The sequence below is a fragment of the Eubalaena glacialis genome, chromosome 17 (assembly GCF_028564815.1).
Source record: "Eubalaena glacialis isolate mEubGla1 chromosome 17, mEubGla1.1.hap2.+ XY, whole genome shotgun sequence".
Taxonomy (NCBI): domain Eukaryota; kingdom Metazoa; phylum Chordata; class Mammalia; order Artiodactyla; family Balaenidae; genus Eubalaena; species Eubalaena glacialis.
Window position 1 is genome coordinate 47,473,431 of NC_083732.1, and position 21,099 is coordinate 47,494,529.

General features: G+C 37.2%; 1 protein-coding gene and 1 non-coding gene across 7 annotated transcripts in view; both read left to right on the forward strand.

The window, feature by feature from the left end:
* NDUFAF6 (NADH:ubiquinone oxidoreductase complex assembly factor 6) overlaps positions 1-21,099 on the forward strand; it is a 45,821-nt gene that overhangs the window by 17,619 nt on the left and 7,103 nt on the right. For 4 of the 6 annotated variants that reach the window (XM_061171393.1, XM_061171388.1, XM_061171392.1 and 1 more), the window contains 6 exons: positions 112-234; positions 4,588-4,644; positions 8,765-8,867; positions 10,743-10,876; positions 11,926-12,027; positions 14,460-14,516. In XM_061171393.1, coding sequence (XP_061027376.1) covers positions 148-234; positions 4,588-4,644; positions 8,765-8,867; positions 10,743-10,876; positions 11,926-12,027; positions 14,460-14,516 — 540 coding nt within the window. In that variant the 5' untranslated portion in view covers positions 112-147. The remainder of the gene's footprint in view (positions 1-111; positions 235-4,587; positions 4,645-8,764; positions 8,868-10,742; positions 10,877-11,925; positions 12,028-14,459; positions 14,517-21,099) is intronic. The other 2 variants (XM_061171389.1, XM_061171390.1) reach the window with 2 other exon arrangements.
* LOC133077504 (small nucleolar RNA SNORA14) lies at positions 12,632-12,755 on the forward strand. Its single transcript, XR_009697772.1, has one exon. It is a non-coding gene; the product is annotated as a small nucleolar RNA SNORA14 (small nucleolar RNA).

The following is a 21,099-nucleotide window of genomic DNA, read 5'->3' on the forward strand; positions in this document are numbered from 1 at the left end:
AATGTAGAGAAACTTAATTTTTGGCTGAATTATAGGATGATGCAGTTACAAATGCTGGTTTTTGAGACTGTGAACAATGCATTTATTAAAGTTTTTAAACACTATTTACAGGTTAAGGACTCCGTCTCTGAGAAAACAATTGGACTGATGAGAATGCAGTTTTGGAAAAAAACTGTGGATGATGTATACTGTGACAGTCCACCACATCAGCCTGTGGCCATTGAACTATGGAAGGTAAAAAAACAAACAAACAAAAAAAGACTCCTACTTTTCATTTGCAAGAATGTTATTTGAGCATACTTTTTGTTACATACCATTTGGATAGTGTCAATGGGGAATCTATCCTGAAAATAGTTTTAGGCTCATGTAACGTTCAGATATATGTTAGATTTGACAGAATTTAAAATCATCCATGAATAATTTGCACACATCTTCAGTGTATTTCTTTATTAAAGGAAGAAGGAGGAATCTGGTCTCTTTATAAGTTATTTTCCACATATTTGATTGCAGAATTTAAACCCTACAAATTTTGAAGCAGTGGCAGGTACATTTTCTGTCTGACCGCCCAGCAGCTCCTTATTCCAGTGCTTTAATCCGTACTCTGGGCAGTAGAAAATCATGCATTGATCTTTTGTGACAGGAGACGTGCTCTCAGCATTGTCCAGACACAAATCTAAAACTGCCTTGTCTAGTTTGATAGAATTGCGTATTTGTTGATGAGTTTTAGGTGTCCGAGAATGGAAACCTATGGGCTAGGGTATTATTTGTAAACTAGATGTATTTAGTAATTAGTTTTACATTAAAGCTATATGGAGTCCTCATTCACAAACAGCCATGCACAGTTTAGAAATATGCTGAACTATGAACAGAGAAAGGGAATTAGGTGCCTTTCATCACTGATCTGTGTCCCCATTGTAATATGATGAATGCCAAAAGATAGTTTCCGTCACGGGAGCCACTGACAGACCTGACAGTAGTACGCCTCTTCTCAGGTCTGCGCCCCAGCAGAGGCAGGCCCCATTTGTGGGCCCCAGATTGACTTCACAGAGCCTCAGTAAGGATGGAAAGCCAGGCCCCTCCACCGGGGACTGAGAAGAAAGAGTGGATGGGAAGCTTGTGAGTATTAGATTAGTTGTTTACCTTTATTCATCCCACTTCAAGAATCTCATCCTAGGTGACTCAGTTTAGAAAAAAGTTTCTCTAAAAATCCAGAAGCTCTTTTTATTTTATATACAAACCTGATTGCATTAGAGGTTTATGCTAAGACTTGCACTGAAGATTCTGACCTTTGTCAGGAAATAATGTGAAAGGTCAGAGATTTCTTTAACACAAATTTATCTTGCCTTCGCTTCTCTTAAAAAAATTCTGGAAACCATATCTGAATTACACAGTGTTTACATGTATGCCAATTTGTCCAGTTTTAATAGCTGCTTAAATTTTGTTGATTAATGTTGACCAACTTTCTTTTTTTTTTAAAATTTATTAATTAATTTATTTTTGGCTGCATTGGGTCTCTGTTGCTGTGCACGGGCTTCCTCTAGTTGTGGTGAGTGGGGGCTACTTTTCGTTGCGGTGCATGGGCTTCTCATTGCAATGGCTTCTCTTGTTGCGGAGCACAGGCTCTAGGTGCACGGGCTCAGTAATTGTGGCTCGCGGGCTCTAGAGTGCAGGCTCAGTAGTTGTGGCACATGGGCTTAGTTGCTCTGCAGTATGTGGGATCTTCCCGGACCAGGGATTGAACCCATATCCCTTGCATTGGTAGGTGGATTCTTAACCACTGTGCCACTGGCTGGAAGTCCCTGGCCAGCTTTCTAATATGACAGGTATTGAAGGTTAATATGAGTATTTGAAAGAAGCAGGTAGTGTTCAGACCAGTTGTCCTGATTGCATATTCCCTACCCCTCCCCATTCTGTTGGAACATACCCTTATTGCGCCACTGTCCAGTCAAACTTTCAATTGATTGTTTGAAGAGTTTCAGGTTCTTTAGAAGATTAAATAGGGAAACAGTGACATGTTGTCCAAAGAGTACATTCTTGCCACACTGTTTAATTGGTGCCTTTAGGGTACAAAATAGTTGAATATCTATAATTTCTAATATTTATAGCCAAGGTTTTTGTTCTATTTGGCTTCTGTTTCCAAAGTTTTGATAGTTCTGTTCAGCAGGTTTTCAGCTTCTTATAAATATTTATTTTTTATCTTGATCTCCGATTTCCTTCAGAATCAGACAAGAGAGCTATATTTTGTGGTCAAGGAACTACAGCTGTTATAGCGTCAGTCTTGAGTAAATAGGAGTCTGACTTTTCAGTGGTTAAGTATTTATTGAGTACTTTTCTATGCCAGGAATGGTGCTTGATGATGTGGTTACAAAGATCAAACAAGTCCTGCCCTACTCAGACATGTGCAAAATAAAGCAAGAGCAGGACTCTAATGACTGAGGTATCCCAGGCTGATTCCTGGCCCTGGGGAGAGAGGCCTGTAGAGAGTCCTGCTATGTAGTTGTAATAATGCTGAGAGCACTTGGAAACCAGCTCCATGTAGCTCTTTTAGCTTCTGTTAAGTTCCTGTAGGGCAAAGTGGGCTCCATTCTCCACAGATCCACCCTTTGTCACATCCATGTGTATTGATGAGCATGTCAGCCTTTACATTTTAGTATCAGTGACATCTTAGAGTCTCAGTTGAAGTGTAGGATATTCCTAAGACTTTGTTTCACTACTATATTTATTTATTGTGAAAATATATTATACTTAGTGTTGACTTGCTAAGAAAACAATGTTTTAAAAACTTATTTGGAAATAACTTCAAAATTTCAGAAAGGTTACAAAATTAAAAATAGTATAAGAACATTTCTATATCCTTTACCTAGATTTACCTGTTGTGTTAACATTTTATCCCATTTGTTAATCATTTTGTGTGCTCACTCAAGTGTGTGTGTGCTAGCATGCTCTCTCTGTATATATTTTCACACATAATTTTTTTAAATCATTTGAGTGTAAGTTACATACATCATGTCCCTTTGTCCCTAAATACTTTAGTATTTCCTAATAGAGACATTCTCTTATATAACCAGAATAGTTATTGACTTTAGTAAATTTAACTTTGATATAACACTTTTCATCTAATTTTCCATTCATATTCCAATTTTGTCACTTGACCCAATAATATCCACTAATGTATTTTTCCCCTCCAGTGTAGGATCCAGTTAGGTATTTTTTTTGTTATGTCTTTTTAGCTTACTTTAATCTGGAACATTTCCATAGCTTTTCTTTGTTTTCTATGACATTGATATTTTTGAAGAATGTAACCCCTTCTTTTTTTCTTTCTTTCTTTCTTTTTTTTTTTGGGTAGTAGAACATTCCTCATTTTGGATTTGTCTGATGTGTTCTCATGATTAAATGATTCAGGTTATGCATTCTTGTCCAGAATACTGCATAGGTGATGTATTCTCAGGGTATCACATCTGGAGACACATTTTGTTCATCTGTCCTTTATTGGCATTGTTCATTTTCGTTAACAGTCAAGATGTTGCCTGGTTTTCCCAGTGTGTAATCTACTGTATAATTATAGTTCCCCTTGTAACTAATCAACTTTAAGACAATGCAAATGCCCTGTTCCTCATCAACTTCTCATGAAATTTCCTGCATTCATTGATGGTTCTTGTCTTATCCAGTCTTTATTATTATGATTGCAGAATGATAATTTCGCAACTCTGATGCTCTGTTCACATTTACCACTTGGCACTCTACTATAAGCAAGTGCTCTCGCTCTCCTATATTATTTATTTGTTTATTAATTATTGGTATAAACTCATGAATTCCTGTTTTTTTCAGTAGTTTATAACTTATTACTATACTTAATTATTTTGGTGTTCAAATAGTCCCAGATTTGGACAGTGGGAGTCCCGTCAAACTGGCTTCTGTGTCCTGACATGCCTCCCATTGTTTTTTGAGCACTTTCTATTTTCTGGCACAATAAAATTGTCTAGAATCATCTTGAATCTCCCTTGCTCCAGCTCTGGAATCACCCATTTTCTAGGCTCTTGTTTGCTTTGCGGGGAGTGGTATTAGAGGCCAAGATCTGAGCACTAGTGTTCTCTTTCTTACTAGAGTGTCTTTACTTGTAAGATAACACTGTACCCTGCAGATTGTTTTCTTTGGAGCTTTATTACTGTTTTCTTTTTGGAAAGTGTTTATTTTCATTAAATAGAATCTTCATTTTTATGGAAAAAAGTTTGTGTGTAATAAGTAAGCATAGAAGTTGGGGCATATCACATAGCAGAGAAGCTCCGCTCTGCTTAATTCTTGTTTTGTTTTTGTTTTGAAAGTGGAATCACTAAATTACTAATAGTATAAGAAAAAAAAGACAAATTAGGGGAAAAGTTTTGGCTATATTATCTTTACTTGGAAATGTTTTGAAATGTTTTCTAGGGACATTCTCTTTTTTCCCTAGTTCTTTAACATAGCTATCTATCTGGTGATGCATTACAAATGCTCCCTTACCTAGTTTTGTATTTGGTTTGTTTATGTTACTCGGGTCTACAGAAGTCATTTCTAGTACTTTCTAAAACTTACAACTCTTGTTTTTTTTAGGCTGTCAAAAGACATAATCTGACTAAAAGATGGCTTATGAAAATCATTGATGAAAGAGTAAGTTGAAATTGCTCAAGTCTTAAGTTTTTTCTTCCTTTTTAATCCTTAAGCTAATCTTCAGGGAGGAACTGTTTTAGTATGTGTATTAATATTTGGAGAGGGCTTCCCTGGTGGCGCAGTGGTTAAGGATCCGCCTGCCAATGCAGGGGACACGGGTTCAAGCCCTGGTCCGGGAAAATCCCACATGCCGCAGAGCAACTAAGCCTGTGCACCACAACTACTGAGCTTGCACTCTAGAGCCCGCAAGCCACAACTACTGAGCCTGCATGCCACAACTACTGAAGCCCGCGCGCCTAGAGCCCGTGCTCCGCAACAAAAGAAGCCACTGCAATGAGAAGCCCGTGCACCGCAACGAAGAGTAGCCCCCGCTCACTGCAACTAGAGAAAAGCCCACACACAGCAACAAAGACCCAACGCAGCCAAAAATAAATAAATAAATAAATAAAAATTAAAAAAAAAAAAATTTGGAGGAAGGAAACTTTTAGAGAACTGTACCATTTTATCCATTCTCCATCACTGCATGCCACCCACCTCAGCTGCCCACCCCCGTACCTAGAGACAGACAAGCAAAGACAGGCACCCAGGCAGAGGCATGCGTGTGCACACCACACTCGACTAGTTTGTTTTTTAAAAACAGAAATTTTTTAAAACAGAAATTTTCAGGCTTATATAAAAGTAGAGAGAATAGTGTAATATACTTTCATGTATCTGTCACCCAGCTTTAATAGTTATAAATACATGTCCAATGTTATTTCATCTATATTCTACCAACTTCCCTCCCTAAACCCTATTAGATTATTTTAAAGTAAACCCCAGACATGTTATTATTTGATCTGTACATATACATGTATCTTGAAAAGGTAAAAACTTGTATAAAATAGATAATCAACGAGAACCTACTGTATGGCACAGGAAACTCTACTCAATATTCTGTAATAACCTAAAATGGGAAAAGTATCTGAAAATAGATGTATGTATATGTATAACTGAATCACTTTGCTGTATGCCTGAAACTAAACACAACATTGTAAATCAACTATACTCCAATATAAATAAAAATTTAAAAAAAGAGAGAGAAAAAAACTTGTATAAAACATAACTATAATATGATTACCAGACCTTAAAAAAGTATGGATAATTCCTTAATATCATCAAAACTTGAGTAGTTGTACACACATCATTATGCATACCCAGTGCTTGGATCTCTGTCCAAATAGAGGGAATAAGGAAAGTTCAACAGTTCTAGCAAATGGAGTCTTATACTGAGTTCTTAGAACTAAGTTCTAGTTCTAACCAAGCATGCAAATTGCTTGATGACCTGGGCTGATTTGTGTAATCTTTCTGACACATTGTTGGCTAAGTGTCCTTGTTGGCCTGATATTTATCATATACTGTTGTCCTGAAAATGTAAGTTTACTTAGTTTATTTGGATACAATCTATTAATAACCATAGGCTATAGTAGTAATAATATAAGCAAAAATGAGATAATGACTTTAACATTTAAAAAATTGCTCATTTGGCCTATAGAATTAATTAGTACTAAGAAAATGTATTTTTCAGGTGTCTTCAGTTTTCATGAGGTAAAGAAAATTTGAGAACTCAAGACAGATAATGGAAAATCTCTTTTTTTCTTAATGAAAAAATAGCAGTTTTTCCATTGTTTAATGGAATATAACATTTGGCTTTTGTATGGAGGGATATTTAAAAGTAAAGGACTGGGATCAATCTCCCTGCATTGATCTAAAGATTCAATATAATCCTTATAAAAATTCCAACTGCCTTTTTTGGAGAAATTGACAAGCTGATCCTAAAATTCATATGAAAATGCAAGGGACCCAGAATCATCAAAAGAATCTTGAAAAAGAAGAACAAAGTTGGAGGGCTCACATTTCCCAATTTTGAGACTTAACTACAAAGTTACAGTAATCAAACTGTGTAGTATTGACCTGCCATAGACATGTAGATCAATATATACTGATCATATAGATCATATATATTGGCATGAAATAGAATTGAGAGTCCAGAACTAAACCTATATATTGATAGTCAGCTGATTTTTGACAAGGGTATGAAGATAATTCAGTGAGGGAAAGAATAACCTTTTCAACAAGCAGTGCTGGGACAACTGGCTATCCACATGCAAAAGAATGAATTTGAACTCCTACCTCATACCATATACAAAAACTAACTCAAAATGGACCAAAGACCTAAATGTAAGAGTTAAAGCTGTAAAAGTCTTAGGAGAAAACCTAGGCATAAATCTTTTTAACTTTCTGTTGGGCAGTGACTTCTTAGGTATGATACCAAAAGCACAAGCAATAAAAAAAAAAATAGATAATTGGACTTCATCAAAAGTAAAAACTTCAAGAAAGCAAAAAGACAATCCACAGAATGGGAGAAAATATTTACCAGTTATATATATGATAAGGGACTAGTATCTAGAATATATAAAGAACTCTTATAATTCAACAATAAAAAGACAAATAACCCAACTTAAACATGGGCAAAGGATTTGAGTAAACATTTCTCCAAGGAAGATATACAGATGAGTAATAAGCACCTTAAAAGATGCTCAACATCTTTTCATGAGGGAAATGGAAATCAAAACCACAATGAGATACCACTTCATACCAATTAGGATGGCTATAATAAAAAGAATGAACAATAATGAGTGTTGGTGAGGATGTGGAGAAATTGGAACCCTTCATACAATGCTGATGGAAATGTAAAATGGTGCAGCTGCTTTGGAAAAACTGTTTGGCAGTTCTTCAGAAAGTTAGAGTTATCATAGACCTAGCATTTCACTCCTAGGTTGGTATGAGAAATGAAAACGTATCCACACAAAACTTGTGCACAAATGTTCATTCATAATAGTCCAAAAGTGGGAACAACTCATAGTTGAATGAATAAACAAAATGTGTGTATCCATACAATGGAATATTATTCATATTTTCTTCAATTAAAAGGAATGAGATACTAAAAGATGTGCCAACATGGATGAACCTTGAAAACATGCTAATGGAAAGAAGCCAGATACAAAAAGCCACATATTGTATCATTGCATTTTTATAAAGTGTTCACAACAGACAAATCCATGGAGACAAAGTAGGTTAGAGGTTTGTCAGGAGATAAGGAAAGGGAGAACTGGGAAGTGACTGCTTAATAGATACAGGATTCTTTCTGAGGTGATGAAAAGAAAACATTCTGGAATTAGTGGTGATAGTTGCACAACTTTGTGAATATACTACAACCACTGAATTGTATAGTTCAAAAGGGTAAATTTTATGGTATATGAATTATGTTCCAATTTGTTTAAATGTAATGGAGCTGGAGCATATTTTTTCCCCTGGGATTCATTGCTGGTGCCAGTTTCTCCTGATTGTAAAAAAGGAGGAAGGGGTGGAGGAATAATATTACCTTGGCTATCAAGTCTTTGTAAATGTATTATTATAAAAGTTGCTGGATGTTCTAAGATTTACATTTTTCTGTTTCTTGGATATAGTGTGTTCTGGTAATCAACCGTTAGTTTATTGAGCATAGTTTCTTTTGTGGGGAATGGGGTGCAGGGCCTGGTTGTGATCTCCTTTCTTTTTCTAGGCACCTTTTCCATATTAAGAGCACGGGCTTAATGGTCAAAATATGTGGGTTTGAATCTTTTCCCCACCACTAATTCGCTATGCAACCTTGGGCGTATTACTTAACTTTGTGGTAACTCAGTTTCTTCATCTGCAAAATGAAAAAAGTATTAATTCCTTTTGAGGGAGTTGTTAGGATTAAGGAGATAATGTCTGAAGTACTTAAGTAAGAGCTCAGTTGTCAGTTTCTCATGATATCTTAGGCTTTAGAAGGAAGTAAAAATTAAGCCAACCCCATGTCCGTGGTGATTTGTGCACTGAGATTATTCCTGAGATATTATTTTGAGGGGTGATTTGTAAGTACTGAACATGTAGGACTTTAATATTTTAATTTTATTTTAATCTTATTTTATTGTGTAATAAACAATTTATACTAAAAGTTTTTATTCTTTATTACTCAATTCTTTAGGGCAAAAAAATTGTGCCTTTTAAAAATAAAATATTGACAATTCGTCAAGCAAATAAAGCATTTTGTTTGTAGGAAAAAAATTTGGATGACAAAGCATATCGTAACATCCAGGAACTGGAAAATTATGCTGAAAACACGCAGAGCTCTCTTCTTTATCTAACACTAGAAATATTGGGTAAGTTTTTTTTTTTCTATTTTATACTTCTCTTTTTTAAAGAAAACACCTTTTTTTTAAAAAAATTGAAGTGTAGTTGGTTTACAATATTGTGTTAATTTCAGGTGTACAAGAAAGTGATTAATTTCAGGTGTACAGGAAAGTGATTCAGTTATACATATATATATATGTATTTCAGATTCTTTTCCATTGTAGTTATTAGAATTGTGTTAATTTCAGGTGTACAGGAAAGTGTTAATTTGTGTTAATTTCAGGTATACAGGAAAGTGATTCAGTTATATTGTATTTCAGATTCTTTTCCATTATAGTTATTAGAAGATAATATAGTTCCCTGTGCTACATAGTAAATCCTTGTTGTTTATTTTATGTGTAGTGGTGTGTTATCTGTTAATCCCGTACTCCTAATTTATCCCCCTCCCCTTCTTTCCTCTTTGGTAACCATAAGTTTGTTTTCTAAGTCTATGAGTCTGTTTCTGTTTTGTAAATAAGTTCCTTTGTATTGTTTTTTAGATTCCACATATAAGTGATATTATATAATATTTGTCTTTATCTGATTTACTTCACTCAGTATGATAATCTCTAGGTCCAACCATGTTGCTGCAGATGGTAATATTTCATTCTTTTTTAAGGCTGAGTCATATTCCAGTGTGTGTGTGTGCGTGCACACACACACACACACACACACACACACCCCACGTCTTCTTTATTGACTCTTCTGTTGTTGGACACTTAGGTTGCTTCCATGTCTTGGCTACTGTAAATAGAGCTACGATGAACATTGGAGTGCATGTATCTTTTCGAATTGGTTTTCATCTTTTCCAGATATATATGCCCAGGAGTGGGATTGCTGGACGATGTGGTAACTCTGCATACTGTTAAGAAAACACCTTTTAGACTTCACTTTTTCATAATTTGACAGTCTAACCAGTTTAACACTGAAGTTTTTTGCACCAACTAGAAAGGAATAGCTTTTTTTTTTTTTTTTTTTTTTTGAGTAAGAAGGGGAATATAATATATACCTTTCTTTGGAATGGAATGCAGACTAATCAGAATACCCAGGCTCTCATAAAAGGACTTTAGCTACCTCATGAGAATGCTGTAATTAATAATCTGGTAATTGCAGATGATTTTATTTTTTTATGCATCTGCTACAATTTGGAAGGCCTGTGGCCTGACTCCTTCCTTCTCTGTCAATAATACTTCCCCATGTTTAAAAACAAAAGGTAGAAGAAATAAAACCGTATATCTAAAAGTTTTTGTGAGATTTGTCTTAAAAAAAAACAACTATGCCGTTTAGATGGTATTTTTCCTCCTTTGATTTTGTTCTAAGTTGGTGAGGTCTTATTGTAATGAGGAAATTATTTGGGACAAGGACAATATCATCCATTTGAAGAAGGTAATATGTCTTTATGTCACCCTAAAAGAATAACACAAGTCCCTACCAAATGTCCCGGACCTGTTCTGCCTGCACATTCAGTGACATGTTTGCCAACACAATGAAAGGAGGGAGCAAAGAGCAGAATGTTTGTTAAGCATATACTTAAAATGAGGTCATATGGAAATTGCACTGAGGAGAAGAAATGCAAGACTTGCAGTGTTTTTCCACGATAGCTAATTAAAATTCCAAATGTGCTCTTGGTGTGCTGTACTCTGAGGAAAACTCTTTTATTTAAAAGTTGAAGTTCAGAAACCTGTTTATGGTAAATGGTCAGCTTGTCTTTGTGCCCAGTTTTGCTCTCATAAATCCTGTTTTTCAGATATAAAACATGGGAGACACACCTTTTACATGTTTAGGTCATTTCTCTATGCTGCTTCTGTTGACTTGTTATGCATTTAAAGAGAAAAGAGCAGCCCAGTTGATTTCTAAAATTATAGGTATAAAGGATCTTCATGCAGATCATGCCGCAAGTCACATTGGAAAAGCACAAGGCATTGTGACTTGCTTGAGAGCAACGCCGTATCATGGTAGTAGAAGAAGAGTATTCCTTCCCATGGATATTTGTATGCTGGTAAGGCCGTTGTTTGTACCCTGTAATTATTTACCTCAAGAATATGGGGAGGGACGGTCCTGTCTTGGTTCTTTGCTTAGTCTATTCAAGTGACCGTTTTGAAACACATGCTTATTGCTTTTTTGCTCCAGAGTTATCAAGTCAGAATTTTATCAGTCAGGCATTTTAGGGCTGTGGTGGAGCTATGAGTAAGAAGGTTCAGAGAACCCCACTTGGTGTACCTTCATGTTGATGCCTTACTCCCTTTCAAGCAATTACAGTAATTATTCCTAGTGGTCACCTTAGCCTGTTCTTTATTTTATTTTAAAGGAGGAAATAATCCATTAAAAAAGAATACTGTTTATGAGAACTTTTGTTTTCTGGAGGAGGTTCATTATTGTCTGTTCTATTAAACTTCTTATCTGTTTGTTTCTTGCTTTATTTTGTTTCACCTACAACTGTCATTAGTTAGCATCTTGTTGCATATTCTTCCAGGAGAGAGAGTGTCTGTGGGTGTGTCTATATACGCACTCACATACATATAGATATATTTTAAAAAAACAAAATAGGGGTCTTCCCTCGTGGTCCAGTGGTTAAGAATCCGCCTTCCAATGCAGGGGACGCGGGTTCAATCCCTCGTTGGAGAACTAAGATCCCACACGCCACGGGGCAACTAAGCCTGCATGCTCTAGAGCCTGAGCGCTGTACCTACTGAGCCTGTGTGCTCTGGAGCCCCTGCGCCGCAACTAGAGAGCTCTCGCGCTGCAACTACTGAGCCTGTGCACCGCAACTAGAGAGAAGCCCGTACACTACAATGAAAGAGCCTGCATGCCACGTGTGCCGCAACTAAGACCCAGTGCAGCCAAACAAAGAAACAAACGAATAAATAAATAAATATTAAAAAAAAAAGAAAACTGACATCATGCAAGCTGCACGGCATGCCAAAAAAAACAAAAAACAAGAAAACAAAATAGGCATTATACTGTATATACTGTTCTATCACCAGTTTTCTTGAGCTAGTTTTAATTGTGCTTTTTGAATCCTGATGTAGTGTACATTTTCCCACACAGCATGGTGTTTCACAAGAGGATTTTCTACGGAAGAGCCAAGATAAAAATGTGAGAGATGTGGTATATGACATGGCCAGCCAGGCACACTTGCACCTAAAGCATGTAAGTAGCCTCTTTTTGCCAAATCATTTAGGAAACTATCATTTCTAGCTGTGGCTACTCCTAGAGCATGGTTGTAGTGTTCTCTCTTTGGCAGTCCATATCCATCGCTCACTGAAATCCCAATAGATTTATCTCAGGGATTATTATAAACTTTTTCTACTTTAAAAAAATCTCCTTCTCCCTCTCAGCTTCCTCAGTTAGGCTCCTCTCTGATCCATCCACTCACTGTTTCTCTCTCAGGGGACAGTGTGTCTTTCTGCCTTGTCAAGGCTGATGCCTCTTCTACTCTTCCAGGACCTTGCATCGTCAGCAGTTCCCAGCTGGTATTTTCAGTTGGCCTTTCTGATAACTTGCCCCTTTTATCTTCTGGTTTGTTGCTACTGCCTTCTGAAGTTACAGGCAGCCCATTGGACCCTTCTGTTTCTTATTTTTCCCTCCCAATTAACCTTTTTTGCATAAGTGTTCTACATTCATTTTACCTCAAGGCCCTCACCACCATGGCATCATTCACCATACTGTAATTTGGCTTTCATCCTGCTTACTCTAATAATAATTTCTAGTATATAATCTCCTTACTGCCACATTTAAAGAAGTGTCTGATTTGTTGCATTCTTAAACCTTCTTGGTAGCTTTACTCTAAATGCTTCCAAGATATGAGCGAATGTAACTTATCTAGGTTGCTCAGTCAAAATAGTTTCTGAAACTAAAATTTACATGTAAATTATTAAAGCCCAGAAAGTACAAACAAGTGATTATCATATTTAATATAACTTAAATATATTAAAACTATAATATTAAAACCAACTAATTAAGCTATAATGAGTCATTAAAAATAAAGTGATTTAGAGAGGGTAGATGTTTTATATGTATATGTATGTATGTGAATGTATATACATATATACATACATAGACACATATAACAGAGGAAGAATCAACTAGACTTGATAACTGATTGGATTGTAGCAGAATCAGGAAGCAGAAAAGTCGAAGGCTGCATGGAGTTCAAATATAGATGGTGATGGTGCCAGTCAGAGACTACAATACAAAAGCAGTGGTGTGCTGGGTGCTGATCGGTAGCTGCTGGACATCATTGAATATAAGGGGATTAGAGGGCATTTAGGGAGGTGGGCTAAAATGCAGATTGCAGGATTGTGACTTTAAAAGGAGGTCAGAACTGGAGATACAGATTGGGGAGTCATCCAGATGGAAGGCTTATGTTTAAAGCTCTAAGTGTGGCTATGCTGTTGTCCAAGGAGAATATACATTTAAACAATAAGACCAAAGGCAGAACCTCGAGCCCACCTCCATTTCTCAGGTAGGAGGAGGAAGGGCCATTTAATAGGAAGAAGGAGAAGGAAAGGATGATCAAAGAAGTGGGAGAACTCAGAATCAGTGTCTTGGAAACCTAGGGAGGAGCAAGTTCCAAGAATGGGGAATACTGAAGTTTTGCATTTCTTGGAGAGATTGAGAGAAAAGATAGGTATGATGATTAGTAAATTGTGGATGATCTTGAAGAGAGCAATTGTAGTAGATGGGGTAAGTGAGTCAGGAATAAGAAGCAGTATCTGACAATATAAACAAAGCCCTTTAGACAGAAGTGGGCTTGGTGAGGGCTGGATGATGGGCATCAGCCTGAGTGGATCAGGGCTCTGTAGTCCAGTGTAGTAGGGTGTTAGGTTGGATAGATGAGGTTAGATTCAAGATGTGTAGGCCTTTGAATTCCAAGATGAATAGTTGGGACATGATCTATCAGGGAGTTAAGTTAAAGAAAGAAAAAGTAAAACAGTGACTTTAGGACATGAATTTGGCTGACTGTGGGGCATGAATTAAAGGTTGGGGAAGAGGCAGGAAGATCAGCTAGAAGGATCTTATATTCATCTAGACAGGAGGGAGTGACATCCAAGCTGGGAAGGTGCTGGGACTTGTATGCAAGTACAGTTGACCCTTGAACAATCACGGGGGTTAGGGGCTCCAACCTTCCACGCAGTTGAAAATCCATGTATAATTTATAGGTGGTCTTCTGTATCCAAGGTGGATTCAACCAACCAAGGATCATGTAGTGCGGTAGTATTTACTGTTGAAAAAAATCTGCGTGTAAGTGAACCCATGTTATTCTAGGGTCACCTGTATGTCTTCATTTACCCCTTACCACAGAGCTGGAGGTGTCAAAGTTATAAGGCAGTTGGAAATGCCAAAACCAAATGTAAGAAAGAAGAGAATTCTTAATATAGTACCTTTTCCTGATTCCTTTAGATTTGGCAAATTAATCTCAACCGGCAGGAGATGAGAACTATTTTCTTGCTTTCGAGAGCGTCCCTAGCAGTGCTGATTTAAACTGCTGGTGTTGCTTTGTGCTCACTTTCAGAGGGAGAGTGTTTATTTCCAGAAATATTTGTATTTCAAACCAGTTTCCTTTTGTCTTCCTTTTTTAGGCTAGGTCCTTCCACAAAAGTGTTCCTGTAAAAGCATTTCCTGCTTTCCTTCAGACAGTAAGTAGATTAACAGAGAAGGTTGTTTAATTAATGAAGCAGATGTGTATAATTTTTTTTTTCTATTTTATAAGGTTCCCAGTGCAGTTCTTTAGTTTGGAGTCTTTGTTTTGTTTTCCTCCCTATGGTATGTTTTGTTAGTTACATTCTGCTTTTGGTGAAGGTCATGCCTCTGTTCCCCAGAGGCAGGTGAGTGGAATTGTCATTAGCACTGGCTGCAGCCAGACTGCATCGGTTTGAATCTGCTTTGCCACTTACCAGCTGTGGAGCAAGTTCCTTAATCACTATGTACCTCAGTTTATTCATAGGTAAGATGGGAATCATAGGAGAAACTACCTCATAGGAGTGTTAGGCTACTTATAGCCATATAAGTATGACTTAATAGTCTATTATTTTTTTTCTCCTTAGTGACCATATTGTAGCACTGGTTCCTGAAAGTGGTTCACAGACCAGTGCTGAGCTGGCTGCCTCAGAATTATCTGGAAGGCTTCTTCAAAAATACAGATTCCTGGGGTCTTCTTACTAAATAAGACTCTTGAGGTTGGGGAGGGGAGCATTTCTAAGAGGATCTGTGATTTTTAAAAATTCCCCAGGTGATTGTGATGTGTAGCCTGGTTCAGGAACCATTGTGGTAAAATACATAAAGAAATGAGAATAGCTTCCGGTTAGTAGCACCTCCTGTGGGACAGGTTCTGAGCTAGGTCATTGCATACATTATTCCTAGGTGTGGTTTACTTCATTTTATAGATAGAAACCAAGGTTCAAAGATTTGTGATGTTTGAAAAGAGAAATTCATGCATTTTCTACAGTACCAAACATACCTTCTACATTTTTTTTTTAACATCTTTATTGAAGTATAATTGCTTTACAATGGTGTGTTACTTTCTGCTTTATAACAAAGTGAATCAGTTATACATATACATATGTTCCCATATCTCCTCCCTCTTGCATCTCCCTCCCTCCCACCCTCCCTATCCCACCCCTCTAGGTGGTCACAAAGCACCGAGCTGATCTCCCTGTGCTATGCGGCTGCTTCCCACTAGCTATCTATTTTACATTTGGTAGTGTATATATGTCCATGCCACTCTCTCACCCTGTCACATCTCACCCCTCCCCCTCCCCATATCCTCAAGTCCATTCTCTAGTAGGTCTGTGTCTTTAGTCCCATCTTGCCACTAGGTTCTTCATGACCTTTTGTTTTTTCCCTTAGATTCCATATATATGTGTTAGCATACTGTATTTCTTTTTCTCTTTCTGACTTACTTCACTCTGTATGACAGACTCTAACTCCATCCACCTCATTACAAATACCTCCATTTCATTTCTTTTTATGGCTGAGTAATATTCCATTGTATATATGGGCCACATCTTCTTTATCCATTCATCCGATGATGGACACCTAGGTTGCTTCCATGTCCTGGCTATTGTAAACAGAGCTGCAATGAATATTTTGGTACATGACTCTTTCTGAATTATGGTTTTCTCAGGGTATATGCCCAGTAGTGGGATTGCTGGGTCGTACGGTAGTTCTATTTTTAGTTTTTTAAGGAACCTGCATACTGTTCTCCATAGTGGCTGTATCAATTTACATTCCCACCAACAGTGCAAGAGTGTTCCCTTTTCTCCACACCCTCTCCAGCATTTATTGTTTCTAGATTTTTTGATGATGGCCATTCTGACCGGTGTGAGATGATACCTCATTGTAGTTTTGATTTGCATTTCTCTAATGATTAATGATGTTGAGCATTCTTTCATGTGTCTGTTGGCAATCTGTATATCTTCTTTGGAGAAATGTCTATTTAGGTCTTCTGCCCATTTTTGGATTGGGTTGTTTGTTTTTTTGTTATTGAGCTGCATGAGCTGCTTGTAAATCTTGGAGATTAATCCTTTGTCAGTTGCTTCATTTGCAAATATTTTCTCCCATTCTGAGGGTTGTCTTTTGGTCTTGTTTATGGTTTCCTTTGCTGTGCAAAAGCTTTTAAGTTTCATTAGGTCCCATTTGTTTATTTGTGTTTTTATTTCCATTTCTCTAGGAGCTGGGTCAAAAAGGATCTTGCTGTGATTTATGTCAGAGTGTTCTGCCTATGTTTTCCTCTAAGAGTTTGATAGTGCCTGGCCTTACACTTAGGTCTTTAATCCATTTTGAGTTTATTTTTGTGTATGGTGTCAGGGAGTGTTCTAATTTCATACTTTTACATGTACCTGTCCAATTTTCCCAGCACCACTTATTGAAGAGGCTGTCTTTTCTCCACTGTATATGCTTGCCTCCTTTATCAAAGATAAGGTGACCATATGTGTGTGGGCTTATCTCTGGGCTTTCTATCCTGTTCCATTGATCTATATTTCTGTTTTTGTGCCAGTACCAAACTGTCTTGATTACTGTAGCTTTGTAGTATAGTCTGAAGTCAGGGAGCCTGATTCCTCCAGCTCCGTTTTTCGTTCTCAAGATTGCTTTGGCTATTCGGGGTCTTTTGTGTTTCCATACAAATTGTGAAATTTTTTGTTCTAGTTCTGTGAAAAATGCCAGTGGTAGTTTGATAGGGATTGCATTGAATCTGTAGATTGCTTTGGGTAGCAGAGTCATTTTCACAATGTTGATTCTTCCAATCCAAGAACATGGTATATCTCTCCATCTATTTGTATCATCTTTAATTTCTTTCATCAGTGTCCTATAATTTTCTGCATACAGGTCTTTTGTCTCCTTAGGTAGGTTTATTCCTAGGTATTTTATTCTTTTTGTTGCAATGGTAAACGGGAGTGTTTTCTTAATTTCACTTTCAGATTTTTCATCATTAGTATATAGGAATGCAAGAGATTTCTGTGCATTAATTTTGTATCCTGTTACTTTACCAAATTCATTGATTAGCTCTAGTAGTTTTCTAGTAGCCTCTTTAGGATTCTCTATGTATACTATCATGTCATCTGCAAACAGTGACAGCTTTACTTCTTCTTTTCCGATTTGGATTCCTTTTATTTCTTTTTCTTCTCTGATTGCTGTGGCTAACACTTCCAAAACTATGTTGAATAATAGTGGTGAGAGTGGGCAACCTTGTCTTGTTCCTGATCTTAGTGGAAATGGTTTCAGTTTTTCACCATTGAGGACAATGTTGGCTGTGGGTTTGTCATATATGGCCTTTATTATGTTGAGGAAAGTTCCCTCTATGCCTACTTTCTGCAGGGCTTTTATCATAAATGGGTGTTGAATTTTGTCGAAAGCTTTCTCTGCATCTATTGAGATGATCATATGGTTTTTCTCCTTCAGTTTGTTAATATGATGTATCACGTTGATTGATTTGCGTATATTGAAGAATCCTTGCATTCCTGGAATAAACCCCACTTGATCATGGTGTATAATCTTTTTAATGTGCTGTTGGATTCTGTTTGCTAGTATTTTGTTGAGGATTTTTGCATCTATGTTCATCAGTGATATTGGCCTGTAGTTCTCTTTCTTTGTGACATCTTTGTCTGGTTTTGGTATCAGGGTGATGGTGGCCTCGTAGAATGAGTTGGGGAGTGTTCCTCCCTCTGCAATATTTTGGAAGAGTTTGAGAAGGATAGGTGTTAGCTCTTCCCTAAATGTTTGATAGAATTCGCCTGTGAAGCCATCTGGTCCTGGGCTTTTGTGTGTTGGAAGATTTTTAATCACAGTTTCAATTTCAGTGCTTGTGATTGGTCTGTTCATATTTTCTATTTCTTCCTGGTTCAGTCTCGGCAGGTTGTGCATTTCTAAGAATCTGTCCATTTCTTCCAGGTTGTCCATTTTATTGGCATAGAGTTGCTTGTAGTAATCTCTCATGATCGTTTGTATTTCTGCAGTGTCAGTGGTTACTTCTCCTTTTTCATTTCTAATTCTATTGATTTGAGTCTTCTCCCTTTTTTTCTTGATGAGTCTGGCTAATGGTTTATCAATTTTGTTTATCTTCTCAAAGAACCAGCTTTTAGTTTCATTGATTTTTGCTATTGTTTCCTTCATTTCTTTTTCATTTATTTCTGATCTGATCTTTATGATTTCTTTCCTTCTGCTAGCTTTGGGGTTTTTTTGTTCTTCTTTCTCTAATTGCTTTAGGTGCAAGGTTAGGTTGTTTATTCGAGATGTTTCATGTTTCTTGATGTAGGCTTGTATTGCTATAAACTTCCCTCTTAGAACTGCTTTTGCTGCATCCCATAGGTTTTGGGTCGTCGTGTCTCCATTGTCATTTGTTTCTAGGTATTTTTTGATTTCCCCTTTGATTTCTCCAGTGATCACTTCGTTATTAAGTAGTGTATTGTGTAGCCTCCATGTGTTTGTACTTTTTACAGATCTTTTCCTGTAATTGATATCTAGTCTCATAGCGTTGTGGTCGGAAAAGATACTTGATACGATTTCAATTTTTTTAAATTTACCAAGGCTTGATTTGTGACCCAAGATATGATCTATCCTGGAGAATGTTCCATGAGCACTTGAGAAAAATGTGTATTCTGTTGTTTTTGGGTGGAATGTCCTATAAATATCAGTTAAGTCCATCTTGTTTAATGTATCATTTAAAGCTTGTGTTTCCTTATTTATTTTCATTTTGGATGATCTGTCCATTGGTGAAAGTGGGGTGTTAAAGTCCCCTACTATGATTGTGTTACTGTCGACTTCCCCTTTTATGGCTGTTAGTATTTGCCTTATGTATTGAGGTGCTCCTATGTTGGGTGCATAAATATTTACAATTGTTATACCTTCCTCTTGGATCAATCCCTTGATCATTGTATAGTGTCCTTCTTTGTCTCTTGTAATAGTCTTTATTTTAAAGTCTATTTTGTCTGATATGAGAATTGCTACTCCAGCTTTCTTTTGATTTCCATTTGCATGGAATATCTTTTTCCATCCCCTCACTTTCAGTCCGTATGTGTCTCTAGGTCTGAAGTGGGTCTCTTGTAGACAGCATATATATGGGTCTTGTTTTTGTATCCATTCAGCCAGTCTGTGTCTTTTGGTGGGAGCATTTAATCCATTTACATTTAAGGTAATTATCGATATGTATGTTCCTATTCCCATTTTCTTAAATGTTTTGGGTTTGTTATTGTAGGTGTTTTCCTTCTCTTGTGTTTCTTGCCTAGAGAAGTTCCTTTAGCATTTGTTGTAAAGCTGGTTTGGTGGTGCTGAACTCTCTCAGCTTTTGCTTGTCTGTGAAGGTTTTAATTTCTCCATCAAATCTGAATGAGATCCTTGCTGGGTAGAGTAATCTTGGTTGTAGGTTTTTCTCCTTCATCACTTTAAGTATATCCTGCCACTCCCTTCTGGCTTGCAGCGTTTCTGCTGAAAGATCAGCTGTTAACCTTATGGGGATGCCCTTGTGTGTTATTTGTTGTTTTTCCCTTGCTGCTTGTAATATGTTTTCTTTATATTTAATTTTTGATAGTTTGATTAATATGTGTCTTGGTGTGTTTCTCCTTGGATTTATCCTGTATGGGACTCTCTGTGCTTCCAGGACTTGATTAACTATTTCTTTTCCCATATTAGGGAAGTTTTCAACTATAATCTCTTCAAATATTTTCTCAGTCCCTTTCTTTTTCTCTTCTTCTTCTGGGACCCCTATAATTCGAATGTTGGTGCGTTTAATGTTGTCCCAGAGGTCTCTGAGACTGTCCTCAGTTCTTTTCATTCTTTTTTCTTTATTCTGGTCTGCAGTAGTTATTTCCACCATTTTATCTTCCAGGTCACTTATCCGTTCTTCTGCCTCAGTTATTCTGCTATTGATCCCATCTAGAGTATTTTTAATTTCATTTATTGTGCTTGTCATCGTTTCTTGGTTCCTCTTTAGTTCTTCTACGTCCTTGTTAAATGTTTCTTGCATTTTGTCTATTCTATTTCCAAGACTTTGGATCATCCTTACTATCATTATTCTGAATTCTTTTTCAGGTAGACTACCTATTTCCTCTTCATTTGTTAGGTCTGGTGTGTTTTGACCCTGCTCCTTCATCTGCTGTGTGTTTTTCTGTCTTCTCATTTTGCTTATCTTACTGTGTTTGGGGTCTCCGTTTCACAGGCTGCAGGTTCGTAGTTCCCGTTGTTTTTGGTATCTGTCCCCAGTGGCTAAGGTTGGTTCAGTGGGTTGTGTAGGTTTCCTGGTGGAGGGAACTAGTGCCTGTGTTCTGGTGGATGAGGCTGGATGTTGTCTTTCTGGTGGGCCCGTCCACGTCTGGTGGTGTGTTTTGGGGTGTCTGTGGCCTTATTATGATTTTAGGCAGCCTCTCTGTTAATGGATGGGGCTATGTTCCTGTCTTGCTAGTTGTTTGGCATAGGGTGTCCAGCAATGTAGCTTGCTGGTTGTTGAGTGAAGCTGGGTCTTGATGTTGAGATGGAGATCTCTGAGAGATTTTTGCCGTTTGGTATTACGTGGAGCTGGGAGGTCTCTTGTGGACCAGTGTCCTGAAGTTGGCTCTCCCACCTCAGAGGCACAGCCCTGATGCCTGGCTGGAGCACCAAGAGCCTTTCATCCACACGGCTCAGAATAAAAGGGAGAAAAAAATAGAAAGAAAGAAAGAAAGAGAATAAAATAAAATAAAGCTATTATAATAAAAAATAAGAAAAAAATTATTAAGAATAAATTTATTA